This window comes from Neoarius graeffei, chromosome 4 (assembly GCF_027579695.1).
Source record: "Neoarius graeffei isolate fNeoGra1 chromosome 4, fNeoGra1.pri, whole genome shotgun sequence".
NCBI classification, from domain to species: Eukaryota; Metazoa; Chordata; class Actinopteri; order Siluriformes; family Ariidae; genus Neoarius; species Neoarius graeffei.
In genome coordinates, this window is record NC_083572.1 from 115,587,767 (window position 1) to 115,611,928 (window position 24,162).

The window sequence follows — 24,162 nt, forward strand, 5'->3', positions numbered from 1 at the left end:
CCATTGCAAATCCCTCTTTTTGTCTATAGATTGTACCTCTGTATTGGAAATATGTGGACGTGGAAATGAAATGTAATAGTTTTGTTATGTCCTGTGCTGTAAGTTTTGTACGTTTTTTCAGGGTTCTGTCTGCTTTTAACCGGTTTTCTACTATGTTAAGAGTGTTTGTGACCGGTGTTTTTGTAAAGAGGGATATGACGTCATGTGATACAAAGATTTCATCCTTTTTTATCTTGATTTCCTTTAGTTCTTTCGCCAGTTGTTTTGAGTTGTTGCAGTGGTATTCCGTGAGTCCGAGGAGTGGTTTGATTATGTCTGCCAGCGTCTTGGAAAGGTTGTAAGTAACCGATCCTATACTGTCTACTATGGGTCTTAGTGGTGCTCCGGGTTTATGAATTTTCGGTGTGCAGTATATCCGGGGGGTGATGTCTGCTGTGGGGATGAGGTGGTTGTATGTTTGTTTATCAATTTTGTTGTCATCCATTAACGGTTTGAGTAATAGTTTTAGTCTTTTTTTCTTTTCCTCCGTCGGGTCTTTTTTGAGTATTTCATATGTGTTTGGGTCCGTGAGCATTTCATTCATTTGTTTTTCATATTGATTAGTGTCCATGATAACTGTGGTCCTCCCTTTATCAGCCGGTAGTATTGTTATTTTCTTGTTCTTTGCGAGTGTTCTGATGGCTTCCATTTCCTGTTTTGTTGTGTTTCTGGGTGGCAGTTTAGCTGAGGTGAGGATGCCTGCTATTTCGTTCCTTAATGCGGCTCTCTGTCCTTGGTCCTGTATCATGTTGCATGCTAGTTCCGTAGCCAGTATGAATTCTTCATTCGGGATTTTATTTGGTGTGATGGCATAGTTTAGTCCCCGTGAGAGTATAGTGCATTCTGCTGTTGTTAGTGTGTGTTTAGACAGGTTGCAAATCCATTTTTCATTTATTTGCTTGTCCTTGCATTTATTTTGTTTCTTTTTGATAAGTCTATTTAGTTTTTTAATATGGCGTGTTTTTGTTTTTGAGAATTCTTGTTCTTGTATTGCATTTAGATGTTCTTCCATACTTTTTTCCATGTCACTGCTGAGTTTGAACCGGAGTTTGAAATCTTGTGTTCTTTGTGTTATTTCTGTATTTAAATTGTTGATTTTGTTTGTCGTGCATCTAATTCTTTCTCTTACCAGAGTCATTCGCGCTCTTTCGATGGTCCTTTCTGCGTTTCTTGTTGGTATTGGATTTTTTATGTAGAGGCTTGCTGGAATGACGCCTTCGTCCCGGCAGCGGAGATTGAAGCGGAGATGGTTTCTTTGTCGCGCCAGTTTTTTCTTTAGTTTTTCCAGGCAGCGTACCTCTTTGGCACAATCTTCTCCATAACTTATTTTTAATATGTAGTGAAAATTCATTATGTCTGATAATTATAACTATTCTTTTAAGTTCGTTTCTTAAGACATGTATTTTTAAGTATGTTACCTCGCTTGTTGACAGTTTCAGCGAACACTTCCGCCTTCTTCAAAACAGTCACCAGATGTCGAGTGGTGACGTGCCTTATCAGCTGATGTTACTCTATGGAGGCGTGAACGTCCCGCCCAATTTGACAGGTAGTCCATGCCTCCTGCTGTCAATATGAAAAAATCATATTATGAATTGGGAAGAGGCCAGAGTCATTCGCGCTGAAGAGAATAGATATCAGCGTTGGATTTTGGAGGCAGTGGAGATACGTAAGCGGGCGCAGAGGACCATGAACCGGGATGAGGGAGCGTACGCGCTGTCACACACCTGGAGCGCAGTCCTGGGGCAGCGACCTGACAGCAGGAGGCGTGGACTACCTGTCAAATTGGGCGGGACGTTCACGCCTCCATAGAGTAACATCAGCTGATAAGGCACGTCACCACTCGACATCTGGTGACTGTTTTGAAGAAGGCGGAAGTGTTCGCCGAAACTATCAACAAGCGAGGTAACATCCTTAAAAATACGTGTCTTAAGAAACGAACTTAAAAGAATAGTGGTTAGCACTGTCGCCTCACAGCAAGAAGGTCCGGGTTCGAGCCCCGGGGCCGGCGAGGGCCTTTCTGTGCGGAGTTTGCATGTTCTCCCCGTGTCCGCGTGGGTTTCCTCCGGGTGCTCCGGTTTCCCCCACAGTCCAAAGACATGCAGGTTAGGTTAACTGGTGACTCTAAATTGAGCGTAGGTGTGAATGTGAGTGTGAATGGTTGTCTGTGTCTATGTGTCAGCCCTGTGATGACCTGGCGACTTGTCCAGGGTGAACCCCGCCTCTCACCCATAGTCAGCTGGGATAGGATCCAGCTTGGATAAACTGGACAGGATAAGCAGCTACAGATGATGGATGGATAATATCAAGAACGTATGCCATTTCAGAGAATATTACAGCATCAGTGTGGATACAAAAGAAGGCAGTGGCGCATATGACGTCACACATGCAGCGCTGCTGACCTGTAAATCACGGAGATCTAATAATGGCGGACAAGCCTTTAGTGATTTTTGAAACAGAATTCAGATGCAAAAAATTTCTTTGTCAAACCAATTTTTTATTTATTGGTGAACTTTAGAACCTATTTGAGCACATCACACACAGAAAACCTGGGATTTTATGATGTCATTTTTGTTAGACTAGCACTTTAAGTATTGTTGAGTTTGTGTGTGTGATCAGTTCTTACGTGGTAGCTGAGCGTAGTTGATCACCACATTGTCGTTTTCATCCAGCTTCACTTCATAGCTGATGCTCTCATGTATACACTCCAAGCTTCGAGAGTCCTCCAACTTGACCAGCCGAACTCCCCCACATCTCACTGAGCAGCCCTCCCTGGCGTGTGTACAGGCCATACAATCTCTACACACACACACACACACACACACACACACACACACTATCTGGGTCACACCTCTTTTTCTCTTTCTTTCTTTCCCCCAATCACATCCGATTTACAAATTATTAAAGGAAAACTTTGTAAAGCCAGGAATTTTTTCCTACACAACCTGTGTGCTAAGCTTCCTAGCTAGTAAAATTAGATAAGTTAGGGTGACCAGACGTCCTGGTTTTACAGGGACAGTCCTGATTTGGGGTTGTGTGTCCCGAGTCCCGACAAAAGTCTGCCAGGACACGGATATGTCCCGGTTTTCGCCACTCGTGGTGTTTGCGACTGAGCAGCGTGGGAATCATTAGCGGAGAAATGTCTGCATTTACTATTTTGATGAATTGACAGGAATCGCAGACTTTCCTGGTTGCTGCCCCCTGGCCCTGTGGCATGGGTGTTTATTTAGCCACATTATTCCAGACAACAGAACGTGTTGCCATGCAACAATAAAATAAACATTAACTGGCGCGAATGTTCTTTGTCTAGCAGCAGTAATGCCGCAGCAGTTATGCCGAAAAGGAAATGTACCTTTTCCAAAGATTTACAGGGCACCTCCCCCTTCCTCCGAGAGGCGCAGAACAATGCGCACGAAGCCGACTGCACACACTGTAAGTGTTCCTTCTCTGTAGCCCACGGTGGTAACGCCGATATACAGGATCACATTAAAACTGGAAAAGATTCACTCTTCTTGTAAATATATGTAGGCTAATGCATTTTGTTTAGGGTGAGTGGATTGACAGTCGCCTTAGCTTTGTTCCTGTGTTTTGTTCCTGTGCTGAGTTGGGTAGCCTATGCTGCAAATGCTGTGCGCTCCTGTGGGGGCTTTCCTCGGGCTGTCGCCCCTCTCCTCCTTTATTGCTGTTTTGTTTGAGTATATATTCTCAAATCACTTGTCTCTTTTTTTTGTTTCTGTTTAACATACCATTCTGACAGTTTGGCCATATTGCTGTGTTGAACAGCTTGTTGCACCTTCCATTAAAGTGTTCACTTTTGTCCACATCTTCTTGCTTTATTCATTCAGTTGTGGGGAATGGTTAGTAAGGTTGATTCTGACCGAGGCTATGTTGAGGTCACATAATTATCTACTTTTTAAGTTCATGCTATAGTGCATACAATTTTAGAGATCTAGCCTACATGTGCATATGCATTCTTCTTGGTGTTCTCACAAACAGGTGGAATAAATCAGTGTAAATGTGGCCTATGGACATAGCCTGGCCTATTCTCAGCCATTACAACATCTGCTGTCTGACCATAATTTAACTGATCTGTATCCCACTATGCTACTAGATAACAAAATGCCTGTTTGTTTTATTTCATGTGAGATGTTGATAAATGTGAGCTTCAACACAATGATAAGAGCACCTCTCTGAGTGTCACGTTTACGGAAAAAAAAGGTGTGCGTGCACGAGCATGGTCGCGTGCAAAAGTGTCCCGGTTTCAGACTCGGGAAATCTGGTCACCCTAAGATAAGTTTAATTATTGGTTGTCATGGTAACAGTGAACCACATTCTAAAGAGTTTGTGCTGTAATTAAATGAGTAGGAAAATGAGATTGTAAATGAAATATTGAGACTGAAATCCCACTCATGTAACTGATCTCAGCTAGTTTACTAGCAGTTAGCTAACTGCTAATCCAGCTACTTTTAGTGATATGTTCGCAGGACATAGGGTCATCTTTTACTAAGTTCATTAATATTCATATCTTCTGGTGTTAATAATAAAGCTTAAGGTGTTGAGATGTTAAACTATGTGTAGTATTATGCTGTAGACTTTGGGTTTAAATTCAACACATTAAAAAGGAATTTAAATAAAATATTGAAAGAAAAAAAGACACTCACTTATATTTTGTGCATGCATTGGTGAGCTCATTGCAGGCGTCTCCCCCGAAGCCTTTGTTACACTCACAGCGGTTACAGCTACAGTTTCCGTGACCGCTACAAAACTTTCCAGATTTATTCTGACACATACTTGTCTCTGTGGAACACTCACACGCTGAGCCCGTGTAGTTAGGGGAGCATTTACACTCCCCACAGACACATTTACCTTTACCTGTAACACACATGGAAAGGAGTGAGTACTGTGTTCGACGTCATTCTTTCAGTAAGTGCTGGATTCAGAGTTCAGCACTCAGAAGATTTAATCCTGAAATTACACACAAAAATATTCACACCTCAGACACAAGCACTATTCAAAAGTCAGTTGAGAGTTGCACACACACACAGGGGGCGGGGTTTGTCTAAAACAGAGGCGTGTCTTAGTTACCAGAGTTATTGTGAATTTTGAGATTTTCATTTGTTTGTATTTTGTCTTTCAGTTAAATTATTTTTAAATTTCAGTTTAGTTTTAATTAGTTGTACAAGTGCATAAGTATTTTTATTTTTTATTTTGAGGAACTGACTCGTTTTACCCTGTGATGACCTGGCGACTTGTCCAGGGTGAACCCCGCCTTTCGCCCGTAGTCAGCTGGGATAGGATCCAGCTCGCCTGCGACCCTGTAGAACAGGATAAAGCGGCTACAGATAATGAGATGAGATGAGATGAGATGAGATGAGATGAGTTACGCGTGCTTCTGGTCTTGAGCTTAAGCCACGACCCTTGTGTGATCTCGGCTCGAGTGAGGATCAGCGCCACCATCTGACAGTTTGATGGAACCACAATGTCACGCTGAAATGTATGTTTTTCTTTGTCTGTAAATACGGTACACTCACACACAATGGAATGTCATTCGAGGACAAAATTAATTACATAAAAACAACAATATTAATTAACAATCATGTCATTTTACAGTCTGCAAAAAGTATTTTTGCATCAGAGATAAAAATATGAATGAAGGTAAAGTTTCTCTGTATGGCCAAGTTTACATTAGACCGTATCTGTCTCGTTTTCTTCGCAGATGCACTGTCCATTTACATTAAACCGCCTGGAAACGCCGGGAAACGGGAATCCGCCAGGGTCCACGTATTCAATCCAGATCGTGTCTGGTCCGGTGCTGTGTAAACATTGAGAATACGCGAATACGCTGTGCTGAGCTCTAGCTGGCGTCGTCATTGGACAACGTCACTGTGACGTCCACCTTTCTGATTTGCTGGCGTTGGTCATGTGACGCGACTGCTGAAAAACGGCACGGACTTCCGCCTTGTATCACCTTTCATTAAAGAGTATAAAAGTATGAAAATACTGCAAATACTGATGCAAATACTGCCCATTGTGTAGTTATGATTGTCTTTAGGCTTGCCATCCTTCCACTTGCAAGTGGTAAGTGACGCGCATGCCCGATATGCACCGGGATCACACACACAGCGGCTCAGTCCCGAATCACTGCTCGTGCGCTTCACTCGCACGCTGTGTGAGCTGCGCAGGGCCGGAGTGCGCACCCTCCAGAGGGCACTCGCTGTTCAGGGCGGAGTGATTTGGAGCGCAGGATGCCTGCGGAGCCGAGCGTATCCGTGTATTGGCGTTGCCGTGTGCACGCTAATCGTTTTAAAAACATTAATCTGATGATCCGCTGATACGGTCTAATGTAAACCCCACCTAAGTGGAGCAGATGGGCGCTCGTTCAGATTCTCCTTCACACCATAAGCAGGGTTTCTTTACAGGAGCACATTGAATTAACTCAAACACTGACTTTATTTTATCAATTCATCAAATCAGATAATGAAATAATGAATTAAAAGTGTGATAAAATCTCCTACATCTCACAAACATTACGATTTCATCACCTTGATTTAGTGTCTCGTTCCAGAGCATGATATAAATAAATAAACTATAAAATAACACTCTGTGCTGGATCAAGTGCTATTCTATCTGCTCCTAAATAATGAGTGTGGAAACTGTTTTGTTAAATTAAACCAGTGATTAATGAGAGAGTAACAACTCGCTCTGTTCATGCAGTAATATACTGGTGATATACGAGACTCCAATTAGATTTATTTCAACACTCACCATCTTCTTATTCAGATATCATCACACTGTATTAGCCTTTTTATTTGTCAACTTCAGTTAACATTTTTCTTCCTGATTTTTTTTTCAGGTTTAAAGGTGATTGTGTGGAAAGGCAGTGGTCTAGACATAAGTGTAAAACTCCATCTCACACACTTCTACTCAAAAAACATCTGGTAACCTTGGCGGTGTGAACTGCATGCAGGTGACTTTAATAATCTGAATGTGTAATAGCGCCAAAAGCGTAGGTTCAGAGTGGCCTCCAAATGTGGCCACAATGGCCTACAACTCCCAAGTGCCACAACACTTCCTGGAATACTTGTCACATTTGTTTCCTGTTTCTCAATCACCCACTCACCTATATAAGTCTCAGACAAACAAACTGACACTGCAAAGTATCGCTCAGTGTTTTGACCTGACCTTACTGAGCCTTGTTCTCTTGTTTTCGTATCCCCGTGACTCTGACCTTATTACTCCGTATATTCCCGACCTCAACCTAGTTTAGTCTCTAATACTCTGTTCGCACATCGACCGACCTTAGCCTGACCCTGACTACGCTTCCGGATTTCGACTTGGATTTGGTTACCAGTTTGCGACACACCTGCTGTCCCCTGCGACTGCATTCAGTCAGTGCCTGCACTCTGACAGGATACTTCACCAATATGGATGCAGCGGAGGAGGCAAAGCAAACTGCTTTAAACATGCAGGGACACCTGTTGGGAGAACACCAGTAGATGTTAAGTGAGCTTAACACTCACATGTCACAATTAATGGCTGTTGTTTCACAGGCCCTCCTGACATGTCCCATGTCCTCAACCAGTGCAGCTTTGATGGTTCCTCAACTGGAAAAATTCTCAGGAGAGGTATCAGAGTGTAAGGGCTTACTCCTTCAGTGTTCTCTGTACTTCTCAACTCTCACAGGCAACAGAGGAACAGAAGATTGTCCAGTTTATCAACCTTCTTATGGGAAATGCCATGAAGTGGGCTAGTGCTGTATGGGAGTGTGATGGTGAGCACACAACATCCTATGATCATTTTATTGAACTATTCAAGAGAGTGTTTGATCACCAACCTGAGGGAGTGGACATGAGTGAGCAATTACTGACAATCCGGCAAGGAGAGAGAAGAGTGGCTGAATTTGCTCTGGAATTCCGTACTCTTGTGGCAGGGAGCAGATGGAATTACCTGGCACTCAAGGCCACGTTTCGTCAGGGTTTGAACCCCAATGTCCTCACTGAGCTAGCATGTGGTGACAAACAATTGTCATAGGACTCAAGGACAGCTCCCACCCTGGCTTTGATCTGTTTGACCTGTTGCCCTCAGGGAGGCGCTACAGGTGCATCAGGACAAAAACAAATAGATTCAAAAACAGCTTCTTTCCAAAAGCCATAACCACCCTGAACTTGAATATGCTCTGACTTTATAGTCTAAGCCCCCTGTGCAATACTTCATAATGTGCAATATTTTATTTTATAATGTGACTCTCTTTGTGCAATAATTTATAATGTGCAATATTTTATAATGTGACTCTCTCTGTGCCATACTTTATAATGTGCAATACCTCACTCCATAATGTGAAACACAACACATACGCCTCTGGACTGTGCACCTTACCCCCCTTACACCCTCACATTTTTTTTTCTCTACACACTGTTTGCACTGTTATTGGAGTTGCTTTTAATCTCATTGTACATGGGTATAGTGACAATAAAGGCATTCTATTCTATTCTATTCTACTCCCTGATTGACCTGGCTATCAAACTTGATTATGTGTTCAGCAACTGACCCTCCTTAAAACACGCACCAATCTCTCTACCAGTTCCACAAAACCCTACTCCTATGGAAATTTCCAATACCTGAATGCCCTGATCGGAGGGAGAAAGAAGACAGAAGGAGGGGCTTTATTTTTATTGTGGTGAACATGATCATCTTATAGCACAATGTTCAGTTCATCCGGCTAAGAGAGCAGGTCATCCCTGTCAAGCAGCCAGTTCCAACAGCCCACTGAGTCACAAAATATGTTCTGTACAACCTACTTAAAAATTCAAATCTTACTGAAACTTCCAGACTCAACCCATGTTCTTTCTGCCCTCATAGACTCTGGGGCTAAGGGCAAGTTCATCAGTCATGAAGTCATCCAGAACCTCAGCCTGCCCACAGAAAGATTTCCTCACCCAGTAAGTCTAAAAGCCATTGATGGCGGACCCATCGGCAAGGGACTTGTGACCGACCACACCACCCCAGTAATGATTCAGGTGGGGGCCTTACACATGGAACACATCTCCCTGTTTGTCATGAATACTGCTCGCCAAGCTGTGGTGCTAGGTTTCCCTTGGCTTCAACAACATGGCCCGCTTATCTCCTGTCAGCATTGCGAAATTCTACAAATGGTCTCCCACATGTTTCCATGAATTTCTACAGCTCCTGTGAATCACTCTAGCCTCCACTTTCGTGGAAGGCCCTGAGCCTGGGGGCATAGAGCATGTACCAGCCTGTTACCACACATTCAAGGAAGTGTTCAGCAAGGGTAAAACCGGTGACCTCCCTCCGCACTGTCCCTATGACTGTGCCATAGACTTCCTCCTGGGCACGACCCTTCCATGCAACTGAATCTACCCACTGTCCATTGCTGAACAAAAGGCCATGGAGGAATATGTTCAGGAGGCTCTGAAACAGGGTTACATCCATCCATCCATGTCTCAAGCATCAGCCAGTTTTTTTTTTTTAGAAAAAAAGGGGGAGGATTGCACCTGTGTATTGATTATAGGGGTTTGAATCAGATCACGGTTAAGTACCCTTAGCCACTTCTGCTTGTACCGTCAGCCCTAGAACAACTGAGAGAGGCCAGCATCTTTACTTAATTGGACTTATGGAGTACATACAGTTTGGTCTGCATCTGAGAGGGTGACTAGTGGAAGATGGCCTTTAGCACCAACTCTGGGCACTTTGAATACTGTATGATGCCATATGGCCTTTCTTGCGTGCCCAGCGTACTCCACTGTTTGATAAATGATGTCCTCTGTGACATGTTGGGGCAATATTTTATCACCTATATAGATGACATTCTGATCTACTCCCCTGACAAAGCCATGCACCGCCAACACGTCACTTCAGTGCTCACCTGACTTCTTGAAAATCAGCTCTATGTAAAAGCAGAAAAACACGAGTTCCATGTGACCCAAATCTTGTTCCTTGGATATATCATCAGTGCTAATGGACTTAGTATGGATGCAAATAAGGAATTAGCAGTTACCACCTGGCCCAGACCCACCACAATAAAGGAGCTTCAATGTTTCCTCAGATTCACAAATTTTTAACATAAATTCATCAGAGGGTTTAGCACCATCGCTGCTCCTCTCACTTCCCTGCTAAAGAAGGGGTCCAAACACCTCCTGTGGAACCCTGCCACAGGAGAGGCTTTTGAACATTTCAAGGCTGCATTTACTTCAGCACTCATCCTCAGCCACCCCAATCCTACCAAACCCTTCACAGTAGAAGTAGATGCATCCAAAATAGGGGTGGGAGGGGTTCTGTCACAATGCCTTGGGGAAAAGCCCAAATTGCACCCTATTGCATTCTTTTCCAAGAAACTCCTTCTGGCCAAGCAAAACTACAACATTGGCAACCACAAACTTCTTGCTATTAAGCTCACGCTAGAACAATGGAGACATTGGTTAGAGGGTGCCACCCACCTGTTTGTCATCTTCATGGACCATAAAAATTTAGAATGCCTCAAAACAGCCTGAACCCCTGGCAAGCAAGATGAGCTCTGTTTTTCATCTGATTCCGCTTCACAGTTTCTTATTGTTCTGGTTCCAAGAATACCAAGGCCGACACCCTTTCTAGATTGCACACCACAACTAGCTCTGGCAGTGAACCCACTCTCATTTTACTTCCTGACTGTTTCATCAATTCAATTACCTGGGAAACAGCCAAGGCCCAGCCACACAACCTGCCAGACTCTTGCCCCTTGGGCTGTATGTATGTGCCACCACGTTTCTGAGGGCCACTCATCACCTGGGCCCATTCATCCCCCACAACCAGACATCCAAGCAGTCAGAGAACCTACCAACTCCTCCGAAATAAGTACTGGTGGGAGAACATGCTAATTGAAATTAGCCAATTTGTTTACTCATATTCAACTTGTGCTCAAGTGAAGGTACCCAGAGCTCCACCCGTTGGCAAGCTTTGCCCTCTACCCGTACTGCAATGATCCTGGTCCCACTTAGCTTTCAATTTTTTCATGGATCTCCCCAAGTCTCAGAACTACACTGTAATCATGGTGGCTATTGATCAATTCTCCAGGGTGCTAAAACTCATTCCCCTGCCTGGGCTCCCCACAGCACTCGAAACTGCCAAACTGCTCTTCTCCCACGTCTTCAGGTACTATGGCATCCCGGAGGATATAGTTAGTAACAGAGGTCCTCAGTTCATGTCGTGGGTCTGGGCCAACTTCATGAACAAACTGGGGGTTTTGGTGAGTCTGACCTCAGGATACCACCCACAATCAAATGGACAAGTAGAGCAGGCTAACCAGGAGATTGGGTTCTTTTTATGAGTATTTTGTATAGAGAATCCACAGGACTGGTCCCAGTTTCTCCCATGGGCAGAATGCACCCAGAATTCAATTAAACACTCAGCCACCTAGCTCACACCATTCCAGTGCGTTCTTGGATATCAGCCTCCACTGTTTCCATGGGACAATTGCCCGACCCAAATCTCAGCCATCAACTCATGGTTCAGGAGGAGTCAGCAGGTATGGGAGGGAGTCCACCAATGCCTGGAAGAGGTAGCCAGCTGATACAAGCACTATGCAGACAAGCAGAGGGGAGAAACACCGGTATACTCTCCTGGCGACCATGTGTGAGTATCCACCAGGGATCTGTCCCAGATAAGTGCATGCCATAAGCTCCAAGCCCGCAACATAGGCCCCTTTAAGATACTGAACAGAATAAATGAAGTCTCATACAGATCAGAACTTCTGCCATGTTGCTGCATGGCCCCAACATTCCATGTATCATGCCTCAAACCAGCCATTCAAGTCTCATTAGCCACCAGCTCGCCCATCAGTAAATCTCCACTAGCTCTAAAATTGGAAAAAGAGCCCATCTACCAAGTCTGAAAAATCCTCAATTCCCATCGCAGACAAGGTGGGTTGGAATACCTAGTGGACTGGGAGGGGTACAGCCCAGAGGAGCAAAGCTGGCTGCCAGCCAAGGACATCTCAGACCCTCTCTTAACCCAAGAGTTCCACAGTCAACATCCTGACAAACCAACTCCCAGAAAGAGAGGTTGCCCTAGGAAGGAAGTTGCTCCCAGAGTGAACACCTCCGGGGGGCTCTCACCTATACAGCTAGGGTTACAGTGGGGGGCAGGTCCTCTGGTAACCGCAAGAGTTTGACTTCCCCACTCACATCTGTATTGCAGTGTGCCTTGCCAGATGGTAGCCTCCGAGGGGCTCTCACCTATACAGCTAGGGTTACAGTGGTACCATTTTTACGATGGTCTTTGGTATGACCCGACCACGAGTAGAACTCGCGATCTCCTGATTGAGAGGCGAACACGCTAACCACTAAGCCAACTTGTGGTCACCTATATAAGTCTCAGACAAACAAACTGACAATGCAATATATCTCTCAGTGTTTTGACCTGACCTTACTGAGCCTTGTTCTCTTGTTTTCGTATACCTGTGGCTCTGGCCTTATTACTCCATATATTCCTGACCTTGACCTAGTTTAGCCTCTGTTACTCTGTTCGCACATAGACCAACCTTAGCCTGACCCTGACTATGCTTCCTGGATTTCAACTTGGATTTGGTTACCAATTTGCAATGCCCCTGCTTTCCCCTGCAACTGCATTCAGTAAGTGCCTGCACCCTGACCATGTGGAGCTCAGGGAATCTGCTTAATCAGCTGTGTAACCTGACTTTGAATACCAGGAACTTTCCTGATGGAAATACCAATGTAGCTTTAGGATAGTCTTCTCTACTTCCATCATCTTAACTGTTTAATTCTTCTCTGATTACCAGGAAATTTCAACATGGAAACACTGACAAAAAATCAGAGAATCTGATAGAACATAGACTGATAAATTGAGAACGATTTTGCTTCACAAATGGTGCCTCAATCTCAATGGCAGGTCTCTGGTCACCATGGCAACTCCATGTGTAGTGCATTCGTGAGATGTTATAGGATTGTAAATTAAATTGTACAGAAGACATCTAAAACTCAGAATGCCTGTCAGAGTCACATTCTTTCTTTCTTTCTTTCTTTCTTTCTTTCTTTCTTTCTTTCTTTCTTTCTTTCTTTCTTTCTTTCTTTCTATGAAACTTGTATTCTGGAGTGTGAGGTCATAATACTGCACTGTGAACTTCTGGTATCAGATTCAGAGTGTGTGATAATGAATAGCCAGTAGAAATTGTCCTGGGAAATCCCATTAGAATTGTGATGATCTGGCTCACCGTTGCAGATCTTGTTGTTGTAGCGTTCACAGTCAGTATCGTCACACTCGCAGTTCTTCCCACTGAATTGTCCACTGCACTTACACCGACCACACTCACACACACCACGACCGCTGCACTCCTTAGTACTGTTGTCACGGCGACAGGATGTGCGATTGTTACTCTCACAATCACAATACTGACCTATGTAACCTGTATTACACCTGAAACACACACACACACACACACACACACACACATTAATGGTGAAGGAAATAATTAATACATTGTTTTAAAATTCTTCATAATTTTTTCTCTTATATGCATTTAGAGCCTTTACAGGAAAATCACATACAGTACATTTCAAGTAATCACAGGTATATTGAGTGCAGTGAGCGTATTTCTCTTGTCTGCAACAGGGGGCGCTATGGGCAAAGAGCTGATTAAATTACCTGCAGACTCCACAGTCCAGTGTTCCTTTTCCTCCACACTGTTGTGAGTTCTCCTCCTTAGCGCCACACTCACAGTCACACAGTGTTTCCATGGTAACCTTCAGAACTTCGTTAATGCCCTTCAGGTGGATCTCAAATGTTTTAGGATCAGCCAGACATTCAGTTGCATTCAGACGCACAGTGAAGGAAACCTGAAACCATCATGACCACTCACATCAGCTTAATTGCAAAGTAGTCATTAACGATCGATAAACTATAATTTATATACACATTTCATACATTACAATGAAGTTCAAACTGCTTTACAAAGAAAAAAATTGTACCTGTGGTGTATTCTGTGTAGTGCATGTGATGTGTGTAGTGCGTGTGATGCGTGTAATGGGTGTAGTGCGTGTGATGTGTGTAGTGCGTGTGATGCGTGTAGTGCATGTGGTGCACGTGATGTGTGTAGTGCATGTGATGCGTGTAGTGCGTGTGGTGCACGTGATGTGTGTAGTGCTTGTGATGTGTGTAGTATGTGTGATGTGTGTAGTGTGTGATGTGTGTAGTGCGTGTGATGTGTGTAGTGCGTGTGATGCGTGTAGTGTGTGTGGTGCGTGTGATGCGTGTAGTGTGTGTAGTGCTTGTGATGCGTGTAGTGCGTGTGATGCGTGTAGTGTGTGTGGTGCGTGTGATGCGTGTAGTGTGTGTAGTGCTTGTGATGCGTGTAGTGCGTGTGATGAGTGTAGTGTGTGTGATGCGTGTAGTGCGTGTGATGCGTGTAGTGCGTGTGATGCGTGTAGTGCGTGTAGTGTGTGTGATGCGTGTAGTGCATGTGATGCGTGATGCGTGTAGTGTGTGTGATGCGTGTAGTGCGTGTGATGTGTGTAGTGTGTGTGATGCGTGTAGTGCATGTGATGCGTGTGGTGCGTGTGATGCATGTAGTGCATGTGATGCGTGTAGTGTGTGTGATGCGTGTAGTGCGTGTGATGTGTGTAGTGTGTGTGATGCGTGTAGTGCATGTGATGCATGTGGTGCGTGTGATGCGTGTAGTGCTTGTGATGCATGTAGTGCGTGTGATGTGTGTAGTGCGTGTGATGCATGTAATGTGTGTAGTGCGTGTGATGCGTGTAGTGCGTGTGATGTGTGTAGTGTGTGTGATGTGTGTAGTGCGTGTGATGTGTGTAGTGCATGTGGTGCGTGCGATGTGTGTAGTGCGTGTGATGTGTGTAGTGCGTGTGATGTGTGTAGTGCGTGTGGTGCGTGTGATGCGTGTAGTGCGTGTGATGTGTGTGGTGCGTGTGGTGCATGTAGTGTGTGTGATGCATGTGATGTGTGTAGTGCGTGCGATGTGTGTAGTGCGTGCGATGTGTGTAGTGCGTGTGATGCGTGTAGTGCGTGTGATGCGTGTAGTGCGTGTGGTGCATGTTGTGCGTGTGGTGCATGTTGTGCATGTGATATGTGTAGTGCATGTAGTGCGTGTGATGTGTGTAGTGCGTGTAGTGCATGTGATGTGTGTGATGCGTGTAGTGCGTGTGGTGCATGTAGTGCGTGTGATGCATGTGATGTGTGTAGTGTGTGTGATGCGTGTATTGTGTGTGATGTGTGTAGTGCGTGTGATGCGTGTATTGTGTGTGATGTGTGTAGTGCGTGTGATGTGTGTAGTGCGTGTGGTGCGTGTGATGTGTGTAGTGCGTGTGATGTGTGTAATGCGTGTGATGCGTGTAGTGCGTGTGGTGCATGTAGTGCGTGTGATGCATGTGATGTGTGTAGTGCATGTGATGTGTGTAGTGCGTGTGGTGCGTGTGATGCGTGTAGTGCGTGTGATGTGTGTAATGCGTGTGATGCGTGTAGTGCGTGTGGTGCATGTAGTGCGTGTGATGCATGTGATGTGTGTAGTGCGTGTGATGCGTGTATTGTTTGTGATGTGTGTGATGCATGTGATGCGTGTAGTGCATGTGATGCGTGTGGTGCGTGTGATGCGTGTAGTGCATGTGATGCGTGTGATGCGTGTAGTGCTTGTGATGCGTGTAGTGCGTGTGATGTGTGTAGTGCGTGTGATGTGTGTAGTGTGTGTGATGCGTGTAATGTGTGTAGTGCGTGTGATGCGTGTAGTGCATGTGATGTGTGTAGTGTGTGTGATGTGTGTAGTGCGTGTAATGTGTGTAGTGCGTGTGATGCGTGTAGTGCGTGTGATGCGTGTAGTGCGTGTGATGCGTGCGATGCGTGGTGCGTGTGATGCGTGTAGTGCGTGTGATGTGTAGTGCGTGTGATGCGTGTAGTGCGTGTGATGCGTGTGGTGCGTGTGATGCATGTAGTGCGTGCGATGTGTGTAGTGCGTGTGATGCGTGTAGTGCATGTGATGTGTGTAGTGCGTGTGATGTGTGTAGTGCATGTGATGTGTGTGATGTGTGTGGTGCGTGTGGTGCATGTAGTGTGTGTGATGCATGTAGTGTGTGTGATGCATGTGATGTGTGTAGTGAGTGCGATGTGTGTAGTGTGTGCAATGTGTGTAGTGCGTGCGATGTGTGTAGTGCGTGTGGTGCGTGTGATGTGTGTAATGCGTGTGATGCGTGTAGTGCGTGTGGTGCATGTAGTGCGTGTGATGCATGTGATGTGTGTAGTGTGTGCGATGTGTGTAGTGCGTGTGATGTGTGTAGTGCGTGTGATGTGTGTAGTGCGTGTGGTGCGTGTGATGTGTGTAGTGCGTGTGATGTGTGTAATGCGTGTGGTGCGTGTGATGTGTGTAGTGCGTGTGATGTGTGTAATGCATGTGATGCGTGTAGTGCGTGTGATGCGTGTAGTGCGTGTGATGCGTGTAATGCGTGTGATGCGTGTAGTGCGTGTGGTGCATGTAGTGCGTGTGATGCATGTGATGTGTGTAATGCGTGTGATGCGTGTAGTGCGTGTGGTGCATGTAGTGCATGTGATGCATGTGATGTGTGTAGTGTGTGCGATACAAAGATTGCTGTACATCAACGCAACCCATCTATCTTGAAGGAGTTGGAGCAGTTTTGTCTTGAGGGATGGGCAGAAATCCCAGTGGCTAGATGTGCTAAGCTAATAGAGACACACCCAAAGAGACTCGCAGCTGTAATTGTAGCCAAAGGCGGCTCTATAAAGTATTGACTTTGAGGGGGTGGAGTGGGGTGAATACTTATGCACACTCCAGATTTCTGTTTTTTCATCTTAATTATTGTTTGTGTCACAATACAAAAACAACGTGCACCTTTAAAGTGTTAGGCATGTTGCGTAAATCAAATGGTGCTAAAACCCCCCCCCCCCATCCATTTTAATTCCAGCTTGTAATGCAACAAAACAGGACAAACACCAAGGGGGATGAATACTTTTGCAAGGCACTATAGGTGTGAGGCTGGGGGCTACTGTAATGGAGATTGACGCCACCCGATGTGGCATGGGAAGGACTTTCACTTGATATCATTACATGTGTAACTTATAATGAAGATGATAGTGTGTCGTATGTATTATTTTGAAGAAGCTGAGAGTGAGATGAGGGAAATAAAGGTGACCTTCTCGTTTCGGATTCTGGTACACTCTCCTCTGTGCTGCCAGGTTCCGCTCGCCTGATCGTTGCAGTGAGACTTGTAGGACACTTGGAGACCAGGTAGAGTAACGTTGTGCTCCAAGAGCAAAGTGGAAGATAAGTTCTACACACACACACACACACACACACACACACCTATAAACATGCATTTGACCAAAGCGTTTCACAGACATTTCATTAAGACCTCAGAGAACTAGGGCAACTTGTGGAAAAGTAATATGGCACCTTTAATGTTCAGACTTTTCAGCAACAATGATCATTTTAGTTCTAGGGCTTTTTAATTTTAAACATTTTTGAGTAATAACTTTTAAAATACTAATTTGTTTAAATCTCCGATATTGTGTGTTATTTTAACTCAAGATTAATTTAGATTGATTTAAATGCTTAAATTCATGTTATCAAGTTATTTGTTGACTGAAAATACACACATAAGTGCCATGCTTTTTAGTGGCATGGTAACAGTGTGTGTGTGTGTGTGTGTGTGTGTGTGTACAAAGAGATCCGTGTTTCAGTTTATCGTCTAGAAATTGTCACGTCATGTGGATTTCACTCACAGGGAGGAAATAACAGACATGACAAACTGTGATGTAAATTGTTGTTTTGTTTTTCCTTTCCTGTGTCTTCTATCTGTTATGTTTTCTTTCAGTTGATTTGTTTCTCTTTCTGTTGAGCCATTACTCCGTAAAGTGTCCTTGTGTTGGTGAAAGATGCTATATAAATTACACTTCTTGTTGTTATTGATGAAAAACAATAAGGTCTTACTGTTTCCATGGGTTATCATCTTCACAGACCATAAACTCACACACTGTTTATATATATATATATAAAATAAGGGTCTGTGAGAGAACAGGGAGGTGTGGTGAAGTGAGATTCACAGCAGGGGCTTACTGACAGTCAAGTGCATAACTTTACACCCCCCTGGTTTCTGACTGAAGCCATGATGCATCTACCTTTATTTTACAGTTTATTTTCAAATTAGACATTCATGCTGATCTAATGATGTGTTAATAATAGATTATTTGCATATCTAATAAATGTATTTAACTGATCTTAATTAATCAGGGTCAGCCATGGCCTGAAGGTTAGAGAAGCAGCCTTGGGCCCAAAGGGTCAATGGTTCAATTTCTGGGACTGGCAGGAAAAATTTCAGGGGAGTTGAGTGAATGAGCAGCATTAACACCCCCCCGTATCATGGCTGAAGTGCCCTTGAGCAAGGCACCTAACCCCCAACTGCTCCCTGGGTGCTGTAGCCTCACTTGTGTGTGCATGTGTGTGTTCACTGCTTCAGATGGGTTAAATGCAGAGGAGGAATTTCACTGTGTACATGTGACAAAGGCCTCTTCTAAAAAAATACACTGTTCTCTGAACATATTGGAACAGTATTACATTGCAGGCATTTAGCAGATGCTCCTATCCAGAGCGACTTACAACAAACCCAAAACCTTGCTCAAGGGCACTTCAGAAATTCATGCTGGTCCAGGGAATCAAACCAGCAACCTTCTGGTCCTAAGCTGCTTCTCTAATCATTTAGCTGTGGCTTCCCCCATGGAGGGACAATTCTTTTGTTTTTCACTGAACAAGTTTGGGACTGAGAGCCATCAATAGATGAATGAGATCAGAATTCCAGTGTAGGAACCTAAATGCAGTTTGTCTGATGTTTAATTAGCATTGAATAATTTAAGTCCATGTGTGAAACAGTAATTTACATTTATTTAGAAGAGGTAGGAATATGTATATTGTTTACAAGTGGATGTATTTACAGTTCATATTTATAGTAATTAATCATTTGATATTTTATACTTGAAATGTGTAGATAATTTAGTTTAAAATGTATAATACCTCACTTGTATAGCATTTGCAATATTTTTGGATAATATCACAATGGTTATTGCTTCCTAGTTACAGCAGTACTTTATTTTGGTAGTCACATGAGATTGTCAGGTTTTTTATTGTTGTTGTTGTTGTTGTTGTTGTGGAAAGGCCTCTAGTCTTTCAGGCAAGGAGAGAGTGGAGCTACATATTTTTTTGACCTCTCTTGGGATATATCTCTGTAGATTATGTAACTTAATTTTGGAAATGATTTGTTTTGTATCACCCTTTTAAAGTGGAAGTAAACTGGTTAACATTTATGCGTGGCACTGTGGTATTTAATTAGCTTTTTTGGATGTGGATAAAGATGCAGGGAGTTGGCAGTGTCAAGCTAAGACTCCATACAGTGGAAACCTATATTCAGCTTTCATTTCCTGATATTTACTAATCCCATTTTCAGAAAAATTGGGATATTTTCCAAAACAAAAATCTGTGATTTGTTAATTCACGCAAACCTTTATTTAACTGACGAAAGTACAAAGAAAATATTTGCAATAGTTTTACTGACCAACTTAATTGTATTTTGTAAATATAAACAAAGTGAAAATTTGATTCCTGCAACACATCCAAAAAAAGTTGGGACAGAGGTATTATTACCGTTGTACTTCGGTTTTCAAGATGGCGCCATCAGAGTTTTGGTGCGTTCTGTGTTGTCTTATTTTGGTTGTAAATAGTGCTTTATGGAACCCTTCCTGGATTTCTTTCATGAGAGAACTCCTGAACATCAGGGGAATGACTCCAGTAGACTTATTTCCTACATTCATTTCACCATCTGTGGATTTATTGTCCATTCTGGTCAAAGGTGCCCTCACCTGCACTGCTGCTACTGCTAGAGTGAACCACTGAAGGAGAGGTAAACGAGCTGGAGTGCTTGTATGCCTTCATCAGCACGGACACTGTACACCACTGCTTAGATTAGATAAAACTTTATTGATCCCTTTGGGAGGGTTCCCTCAGGGAAATTAAGATTCCAGCAGCATCATTACAGATAAACAGAGAAAAGAAATAGAGAAAACTTCTAGATAAATTAAAATAAATAAATTAAGTATTTACATATACAAATATAAAAAGAATAAGATATGGGGTAGAGAGGAAGGGGGGGAGAGAAAGGAGGGGAGAAAAAAAGGAAAAAGGGGGGCAGCAGCATCAGTTTGTCCAGCCTGGATGTGTCCTTCTTGGATGTGCTGCCCCCCCAGCACACCACGGTGTAAAACAGGACACTGGCGACCACAGACTGATAGAACATCCAGAGGAGTTTCCTGCAGATGTTAAAGGACCGCAGCCTCCTAAGGAAGTATAGCCTGCTCTGTCCCTTCCTGTATAAGTGGTTGGTGTTGCAAGCCCAGTCCAGCTTGCTGTCCAGCCACAGCCCGAGGTACTTGTAGGAATCCACAGCCTCCACCTCGATTCCCTCGATCAGAACTGGTCGTGACCCAAAGTCAATGACCAGCTCCTTGGTCTTCGAAGTGTTGAGCTGCAGATGGTTCCTGTTGCACCACACAGCTTGGAATATATCTCCCCAATATGTGCTCATTGAGCAATAAAATGGATGAACTCCAGCTACTTTTGGGGAAAAAAAACAGAGACTTTTCTTCGTCAGCAGTTCTGTGCTTTATGGAGACGTGGCCATGTGGATTGATACTGGACTCGGCTCTGCAGACCCATGAATGAATGAATGCAGACCCATCGCCCTCACCTCTGTGGTGATGAAGTCCTTTGAGCACCTTCTTCTCTCTCACCTTAAAGCCATTACAGACCCCCTTCTGGACCTCCTGCAGTTCGCCTACAGAGCCAACAGGTTTGTACGGTAGATGACACTGTCAACACGGCCCTCCACTTTATCTTCCAGCACCTGGATTCCCCAGGAACCTATGCCAGAATCCTGTGTGTGGACTTCAGCTCTGCGTTCAATACCATCATTCCAGCTCTGCTATAGGACAAGCTGTCCCAACTAAATGTGCCTGACCCCACCTGCAGGTGGATCACGGACTTCCTGACTGACAGGAAGCAGCAAGTGAGGTGATGTCTCCAACACTCTGAGACAATCAGCACCAGATCCCCCCAAGGCTGCATTCTTTCTCCTTTGCTCTTCTCCCTGTATACAAACAGCTGCACCTCCACCTACCAGTCCGTCAAGCTCCTGAAGTTCGTGGATGACACCAACCTCATTGGACTCATCTCTGGTGAGGACAAGTCTGCCTACAGATGGGAGATTGCCCATCTGGTGATCTGGTGCAGCCAAAACAACCTGGAGCCAAATGCTGCAAAAACAGTGTAGATGATTGTGGACTTCAGGAAGAACCCATCCCCTCCTCTCCCCATCACCCTGCGCAGCTCACCAGTGGACACTGTGGAGTCTTTCCGCTTCCTGGGCACTATAATCACCCAGGACCTGAAGTGGGAACTGAACATCAGCTCTCTCATCTCAAAAGCACAGCAGAGGACGTACTTCCTGCGGCAGTTAAATAAGTTCAACCTGTCAAAGACAATGATGGTGCACTTCTACACAGCCATCACTGAGTCCATCCTCACCTCCTCCATCACCATCTGGTATGTTGCTGCCTCTGCCAGGGACAAGGGTAGACTGCAGGGTATCATTCGCTCGGCAGAAAAAGTGATCGGCTGCAGCCTGCCTTCACTTGAGCACCTGTTCACCTCCAGGACACTGAGGCGGGCAGGAAAGATTGCGGCTGATCCCTCCCACCCCAGACATAAACTCTTTGAGACACTCCCCTCCGGCAGGAGGCTGCAATCCATCAAGACCAAAACCTCACGTCACAGAAACAGTTTCTTTCCTACTGCTGCTGGCCTCATAAGCATGACTAGTGGCCCCCACTTACTCTGCCCCCCTCCCCACCAGTACCATTCCTCAGACTCCTGGTCCACTCTGCCCCCCCCCCACCTCAGTAAACAAGACCAGTGACCCCAGTTGTTTACCTGATTTGCACAGTTTATTTTATCTTATTGTTTACCTGATTTACACAGTTGTACAGTTGTTTACTTATTTTATCTTATTTCTAGCCTGTTTATTTTATTACTTATTTCTTAATACCTTAGAACAGACTATTTTTATGTAGCTCCTTTATTAGAATAGACTGTCTTTATTTAGTATTTATTTATTTACTGCCTTAACTCCAAGCCAAATTCCTTGTAGTTGCAACAATTACTTGGCAATAAAGCTTGTTCTGACTTTTTCTGATTACATCATCTTTCCTTTAATAACACTTTTTAAACATATGGGATCTGAGGATACGAATTGTTGCAGTTTTGCAATGGGAATTTTTGTCCATTCTTGCTTGATACAAAACTTCAGCTGCTCAACAGTCCATGGTCATTGTCGTGTGATTCTCCTCTTCATAATGCTCCATACATTCTCAATAGGAGACAGATCTGGACTGACAGCAGGCCAGTCAAGCGCATGCACTCTGTATCTATGAAGCCTCACTGTTGTATCCCTACAGAATAAGGCCTGGCATTGTCCTGCTCAAATAAGCATGGACTTCCTAGGAAGAGATGTCATCTTGATGAATATGTCTCTCTAAAATCCCAATATATGCCCCAATATATCAATGGAACCTTCACACACATGTAACTCCCCCATGCCATGGGCACTGATGCCCCCCCATACCATCACAGATGCTGCTTTTACACTTTTCTTTGATAACAAACTCAATGGTCGTGTTCACCTTTGGCACTGAGAACACGATGTAATGGTTTTCCTGAAAATGAGCTGAAATGTGATTCATCTGACCACAGCACACATTTCCACTGTCTTTTGGTCCATCTAAGATGAGTTCAGGCCCAGAGAAATCAGCGGCATTTCTGTATAGAATTGATGAATGGCTTCCTCCTTGTGTAATACCGTTTCAGGTTGCATTTCTGGATGCAGTGGCGGACTGTGTTAAGTGACAGCAGTTTTCCAAAGTCCTCCTGAGCCCACGTGGCTATATTTGTCACGTTAGCATGATGGTTTCTCAGGCAGTGCTGCCTGAGGGTTCAAAGGTCATGCCCATTCAGCAGTGGTTTCCAACCCCTCCCTTTATACACTGAGATGTCTCTGAATTCCCTGAATCTTTTCACAATCTTCTGTTCTGTAGATTTTGAAAGGCCTAAAATCTTGTTTCTCTCAAGAATTTTGACACCAAGCAATGAGCCACCCCCCATCAATGCTTGCAAAGACTGAGCCTTTGGTGCTGCTCCTTTTAAACCCAATCATGCGACCAATTTAACCTGCTTATTGTGGAATCTTCCAGAATGGTGTTACTTGAACATCCTGTAAACTTTTCAGTCTTATTTCGTCTCTGTCCCAACTTTTTTGGGTGTGTTGCAGGAATCAAATTTTAACTTCATTTATATTTACAAAATCTAATTAAGTTGGTCAGTAAAACTATTGAAAATCTTTTCTTTGTAGTTTTGTCAGTTCAATAAAGTTTCACATGAATTAACAAATCACAGATTTTTGTTTTTATTGCATTTTGGGAAATTTCTCAATTTTTCTGGAAACAGGGTTTGTGCATCTCAATGTGGAACACACACCGATAGATTTTATTGCACATTAATGAACTTGAAATGAAAGTAAGGATGCCGCAGCAGAGCATCTTCAAAGTGAAAAAACTGAGTTGAGATGAAACCTTACTATTGTGAGATGGGGGAGGGGGTAGGGCTTTCAGGGGATCAGCTCTCTGATATCAGAGAGTTTAAAATATCAACACAACTATCAGTCATTTCAGATTCACATACAGATTGGTTCATTGGTTCTTGTTGGTGTAGGTTTTTTTTTAAAAAAAGAACCCTTTATTTGTCACATGCACACTTCAAGCACAGTGAAATTCATCCTCTGCATTTAACCCATCTGAAGCAGTGAACACATGCACACACACCCAGAGCAGTGGGCAGCCACACCAGAGTGCCCAGGGAGCAGTCAGGGGTCAGGTACCTTGCTCAAGGGCACCTCAGCCCAAAGCCACCCCACGTCAACCTAACTGCATGTCTTTGGATTGTGGGGGAAACCGGAGCACCCAGAGGAAACCCACACAGACAACATGCAAACTCCACACAGA

At 44.1% G+C, this 24,162-nt stretch overlaps 1 protein-coding gene across 3 annotated transcripts in view; it reads right to left on the reverse strand.

Annotated features, from left to right (window-relative positions):
• Positions 1–24,162, reverse strand: part of itgb7 (integrin, beta 7) — an 86,958-nt gene that overhangs the window by 15,466 nt on the left and 47,330 nt on the right. For all 3 annotated transcript variants that reach the window (XM_060920269.1, XM_060920268.1, XM_060920270.1), the window contains exons 10-14: positions 17,199–17,336; positions 13,690–13,880; positions 13,259–13,461; positions 4,698–4,908; positions 2,663–2,835 (exon numbers count right to left, since the gene is read on the reverse strand). In XM_060920269.1, the coding sequence (XP_060776252.1) occupies positions 2,663–2,835; positions 4,698–4,908; positions 13,259–13,461; positions 13,690–13,880; positions 17,199–17,336 (916 nt within the window). The remainder of the gene's footprint in view (positions 1–2,662; positions 2,836–4,697; positions 4,909–13,258; positions 13,462–13,689; positions 13,881–17,198; positions 17,337–24,162) is intronic.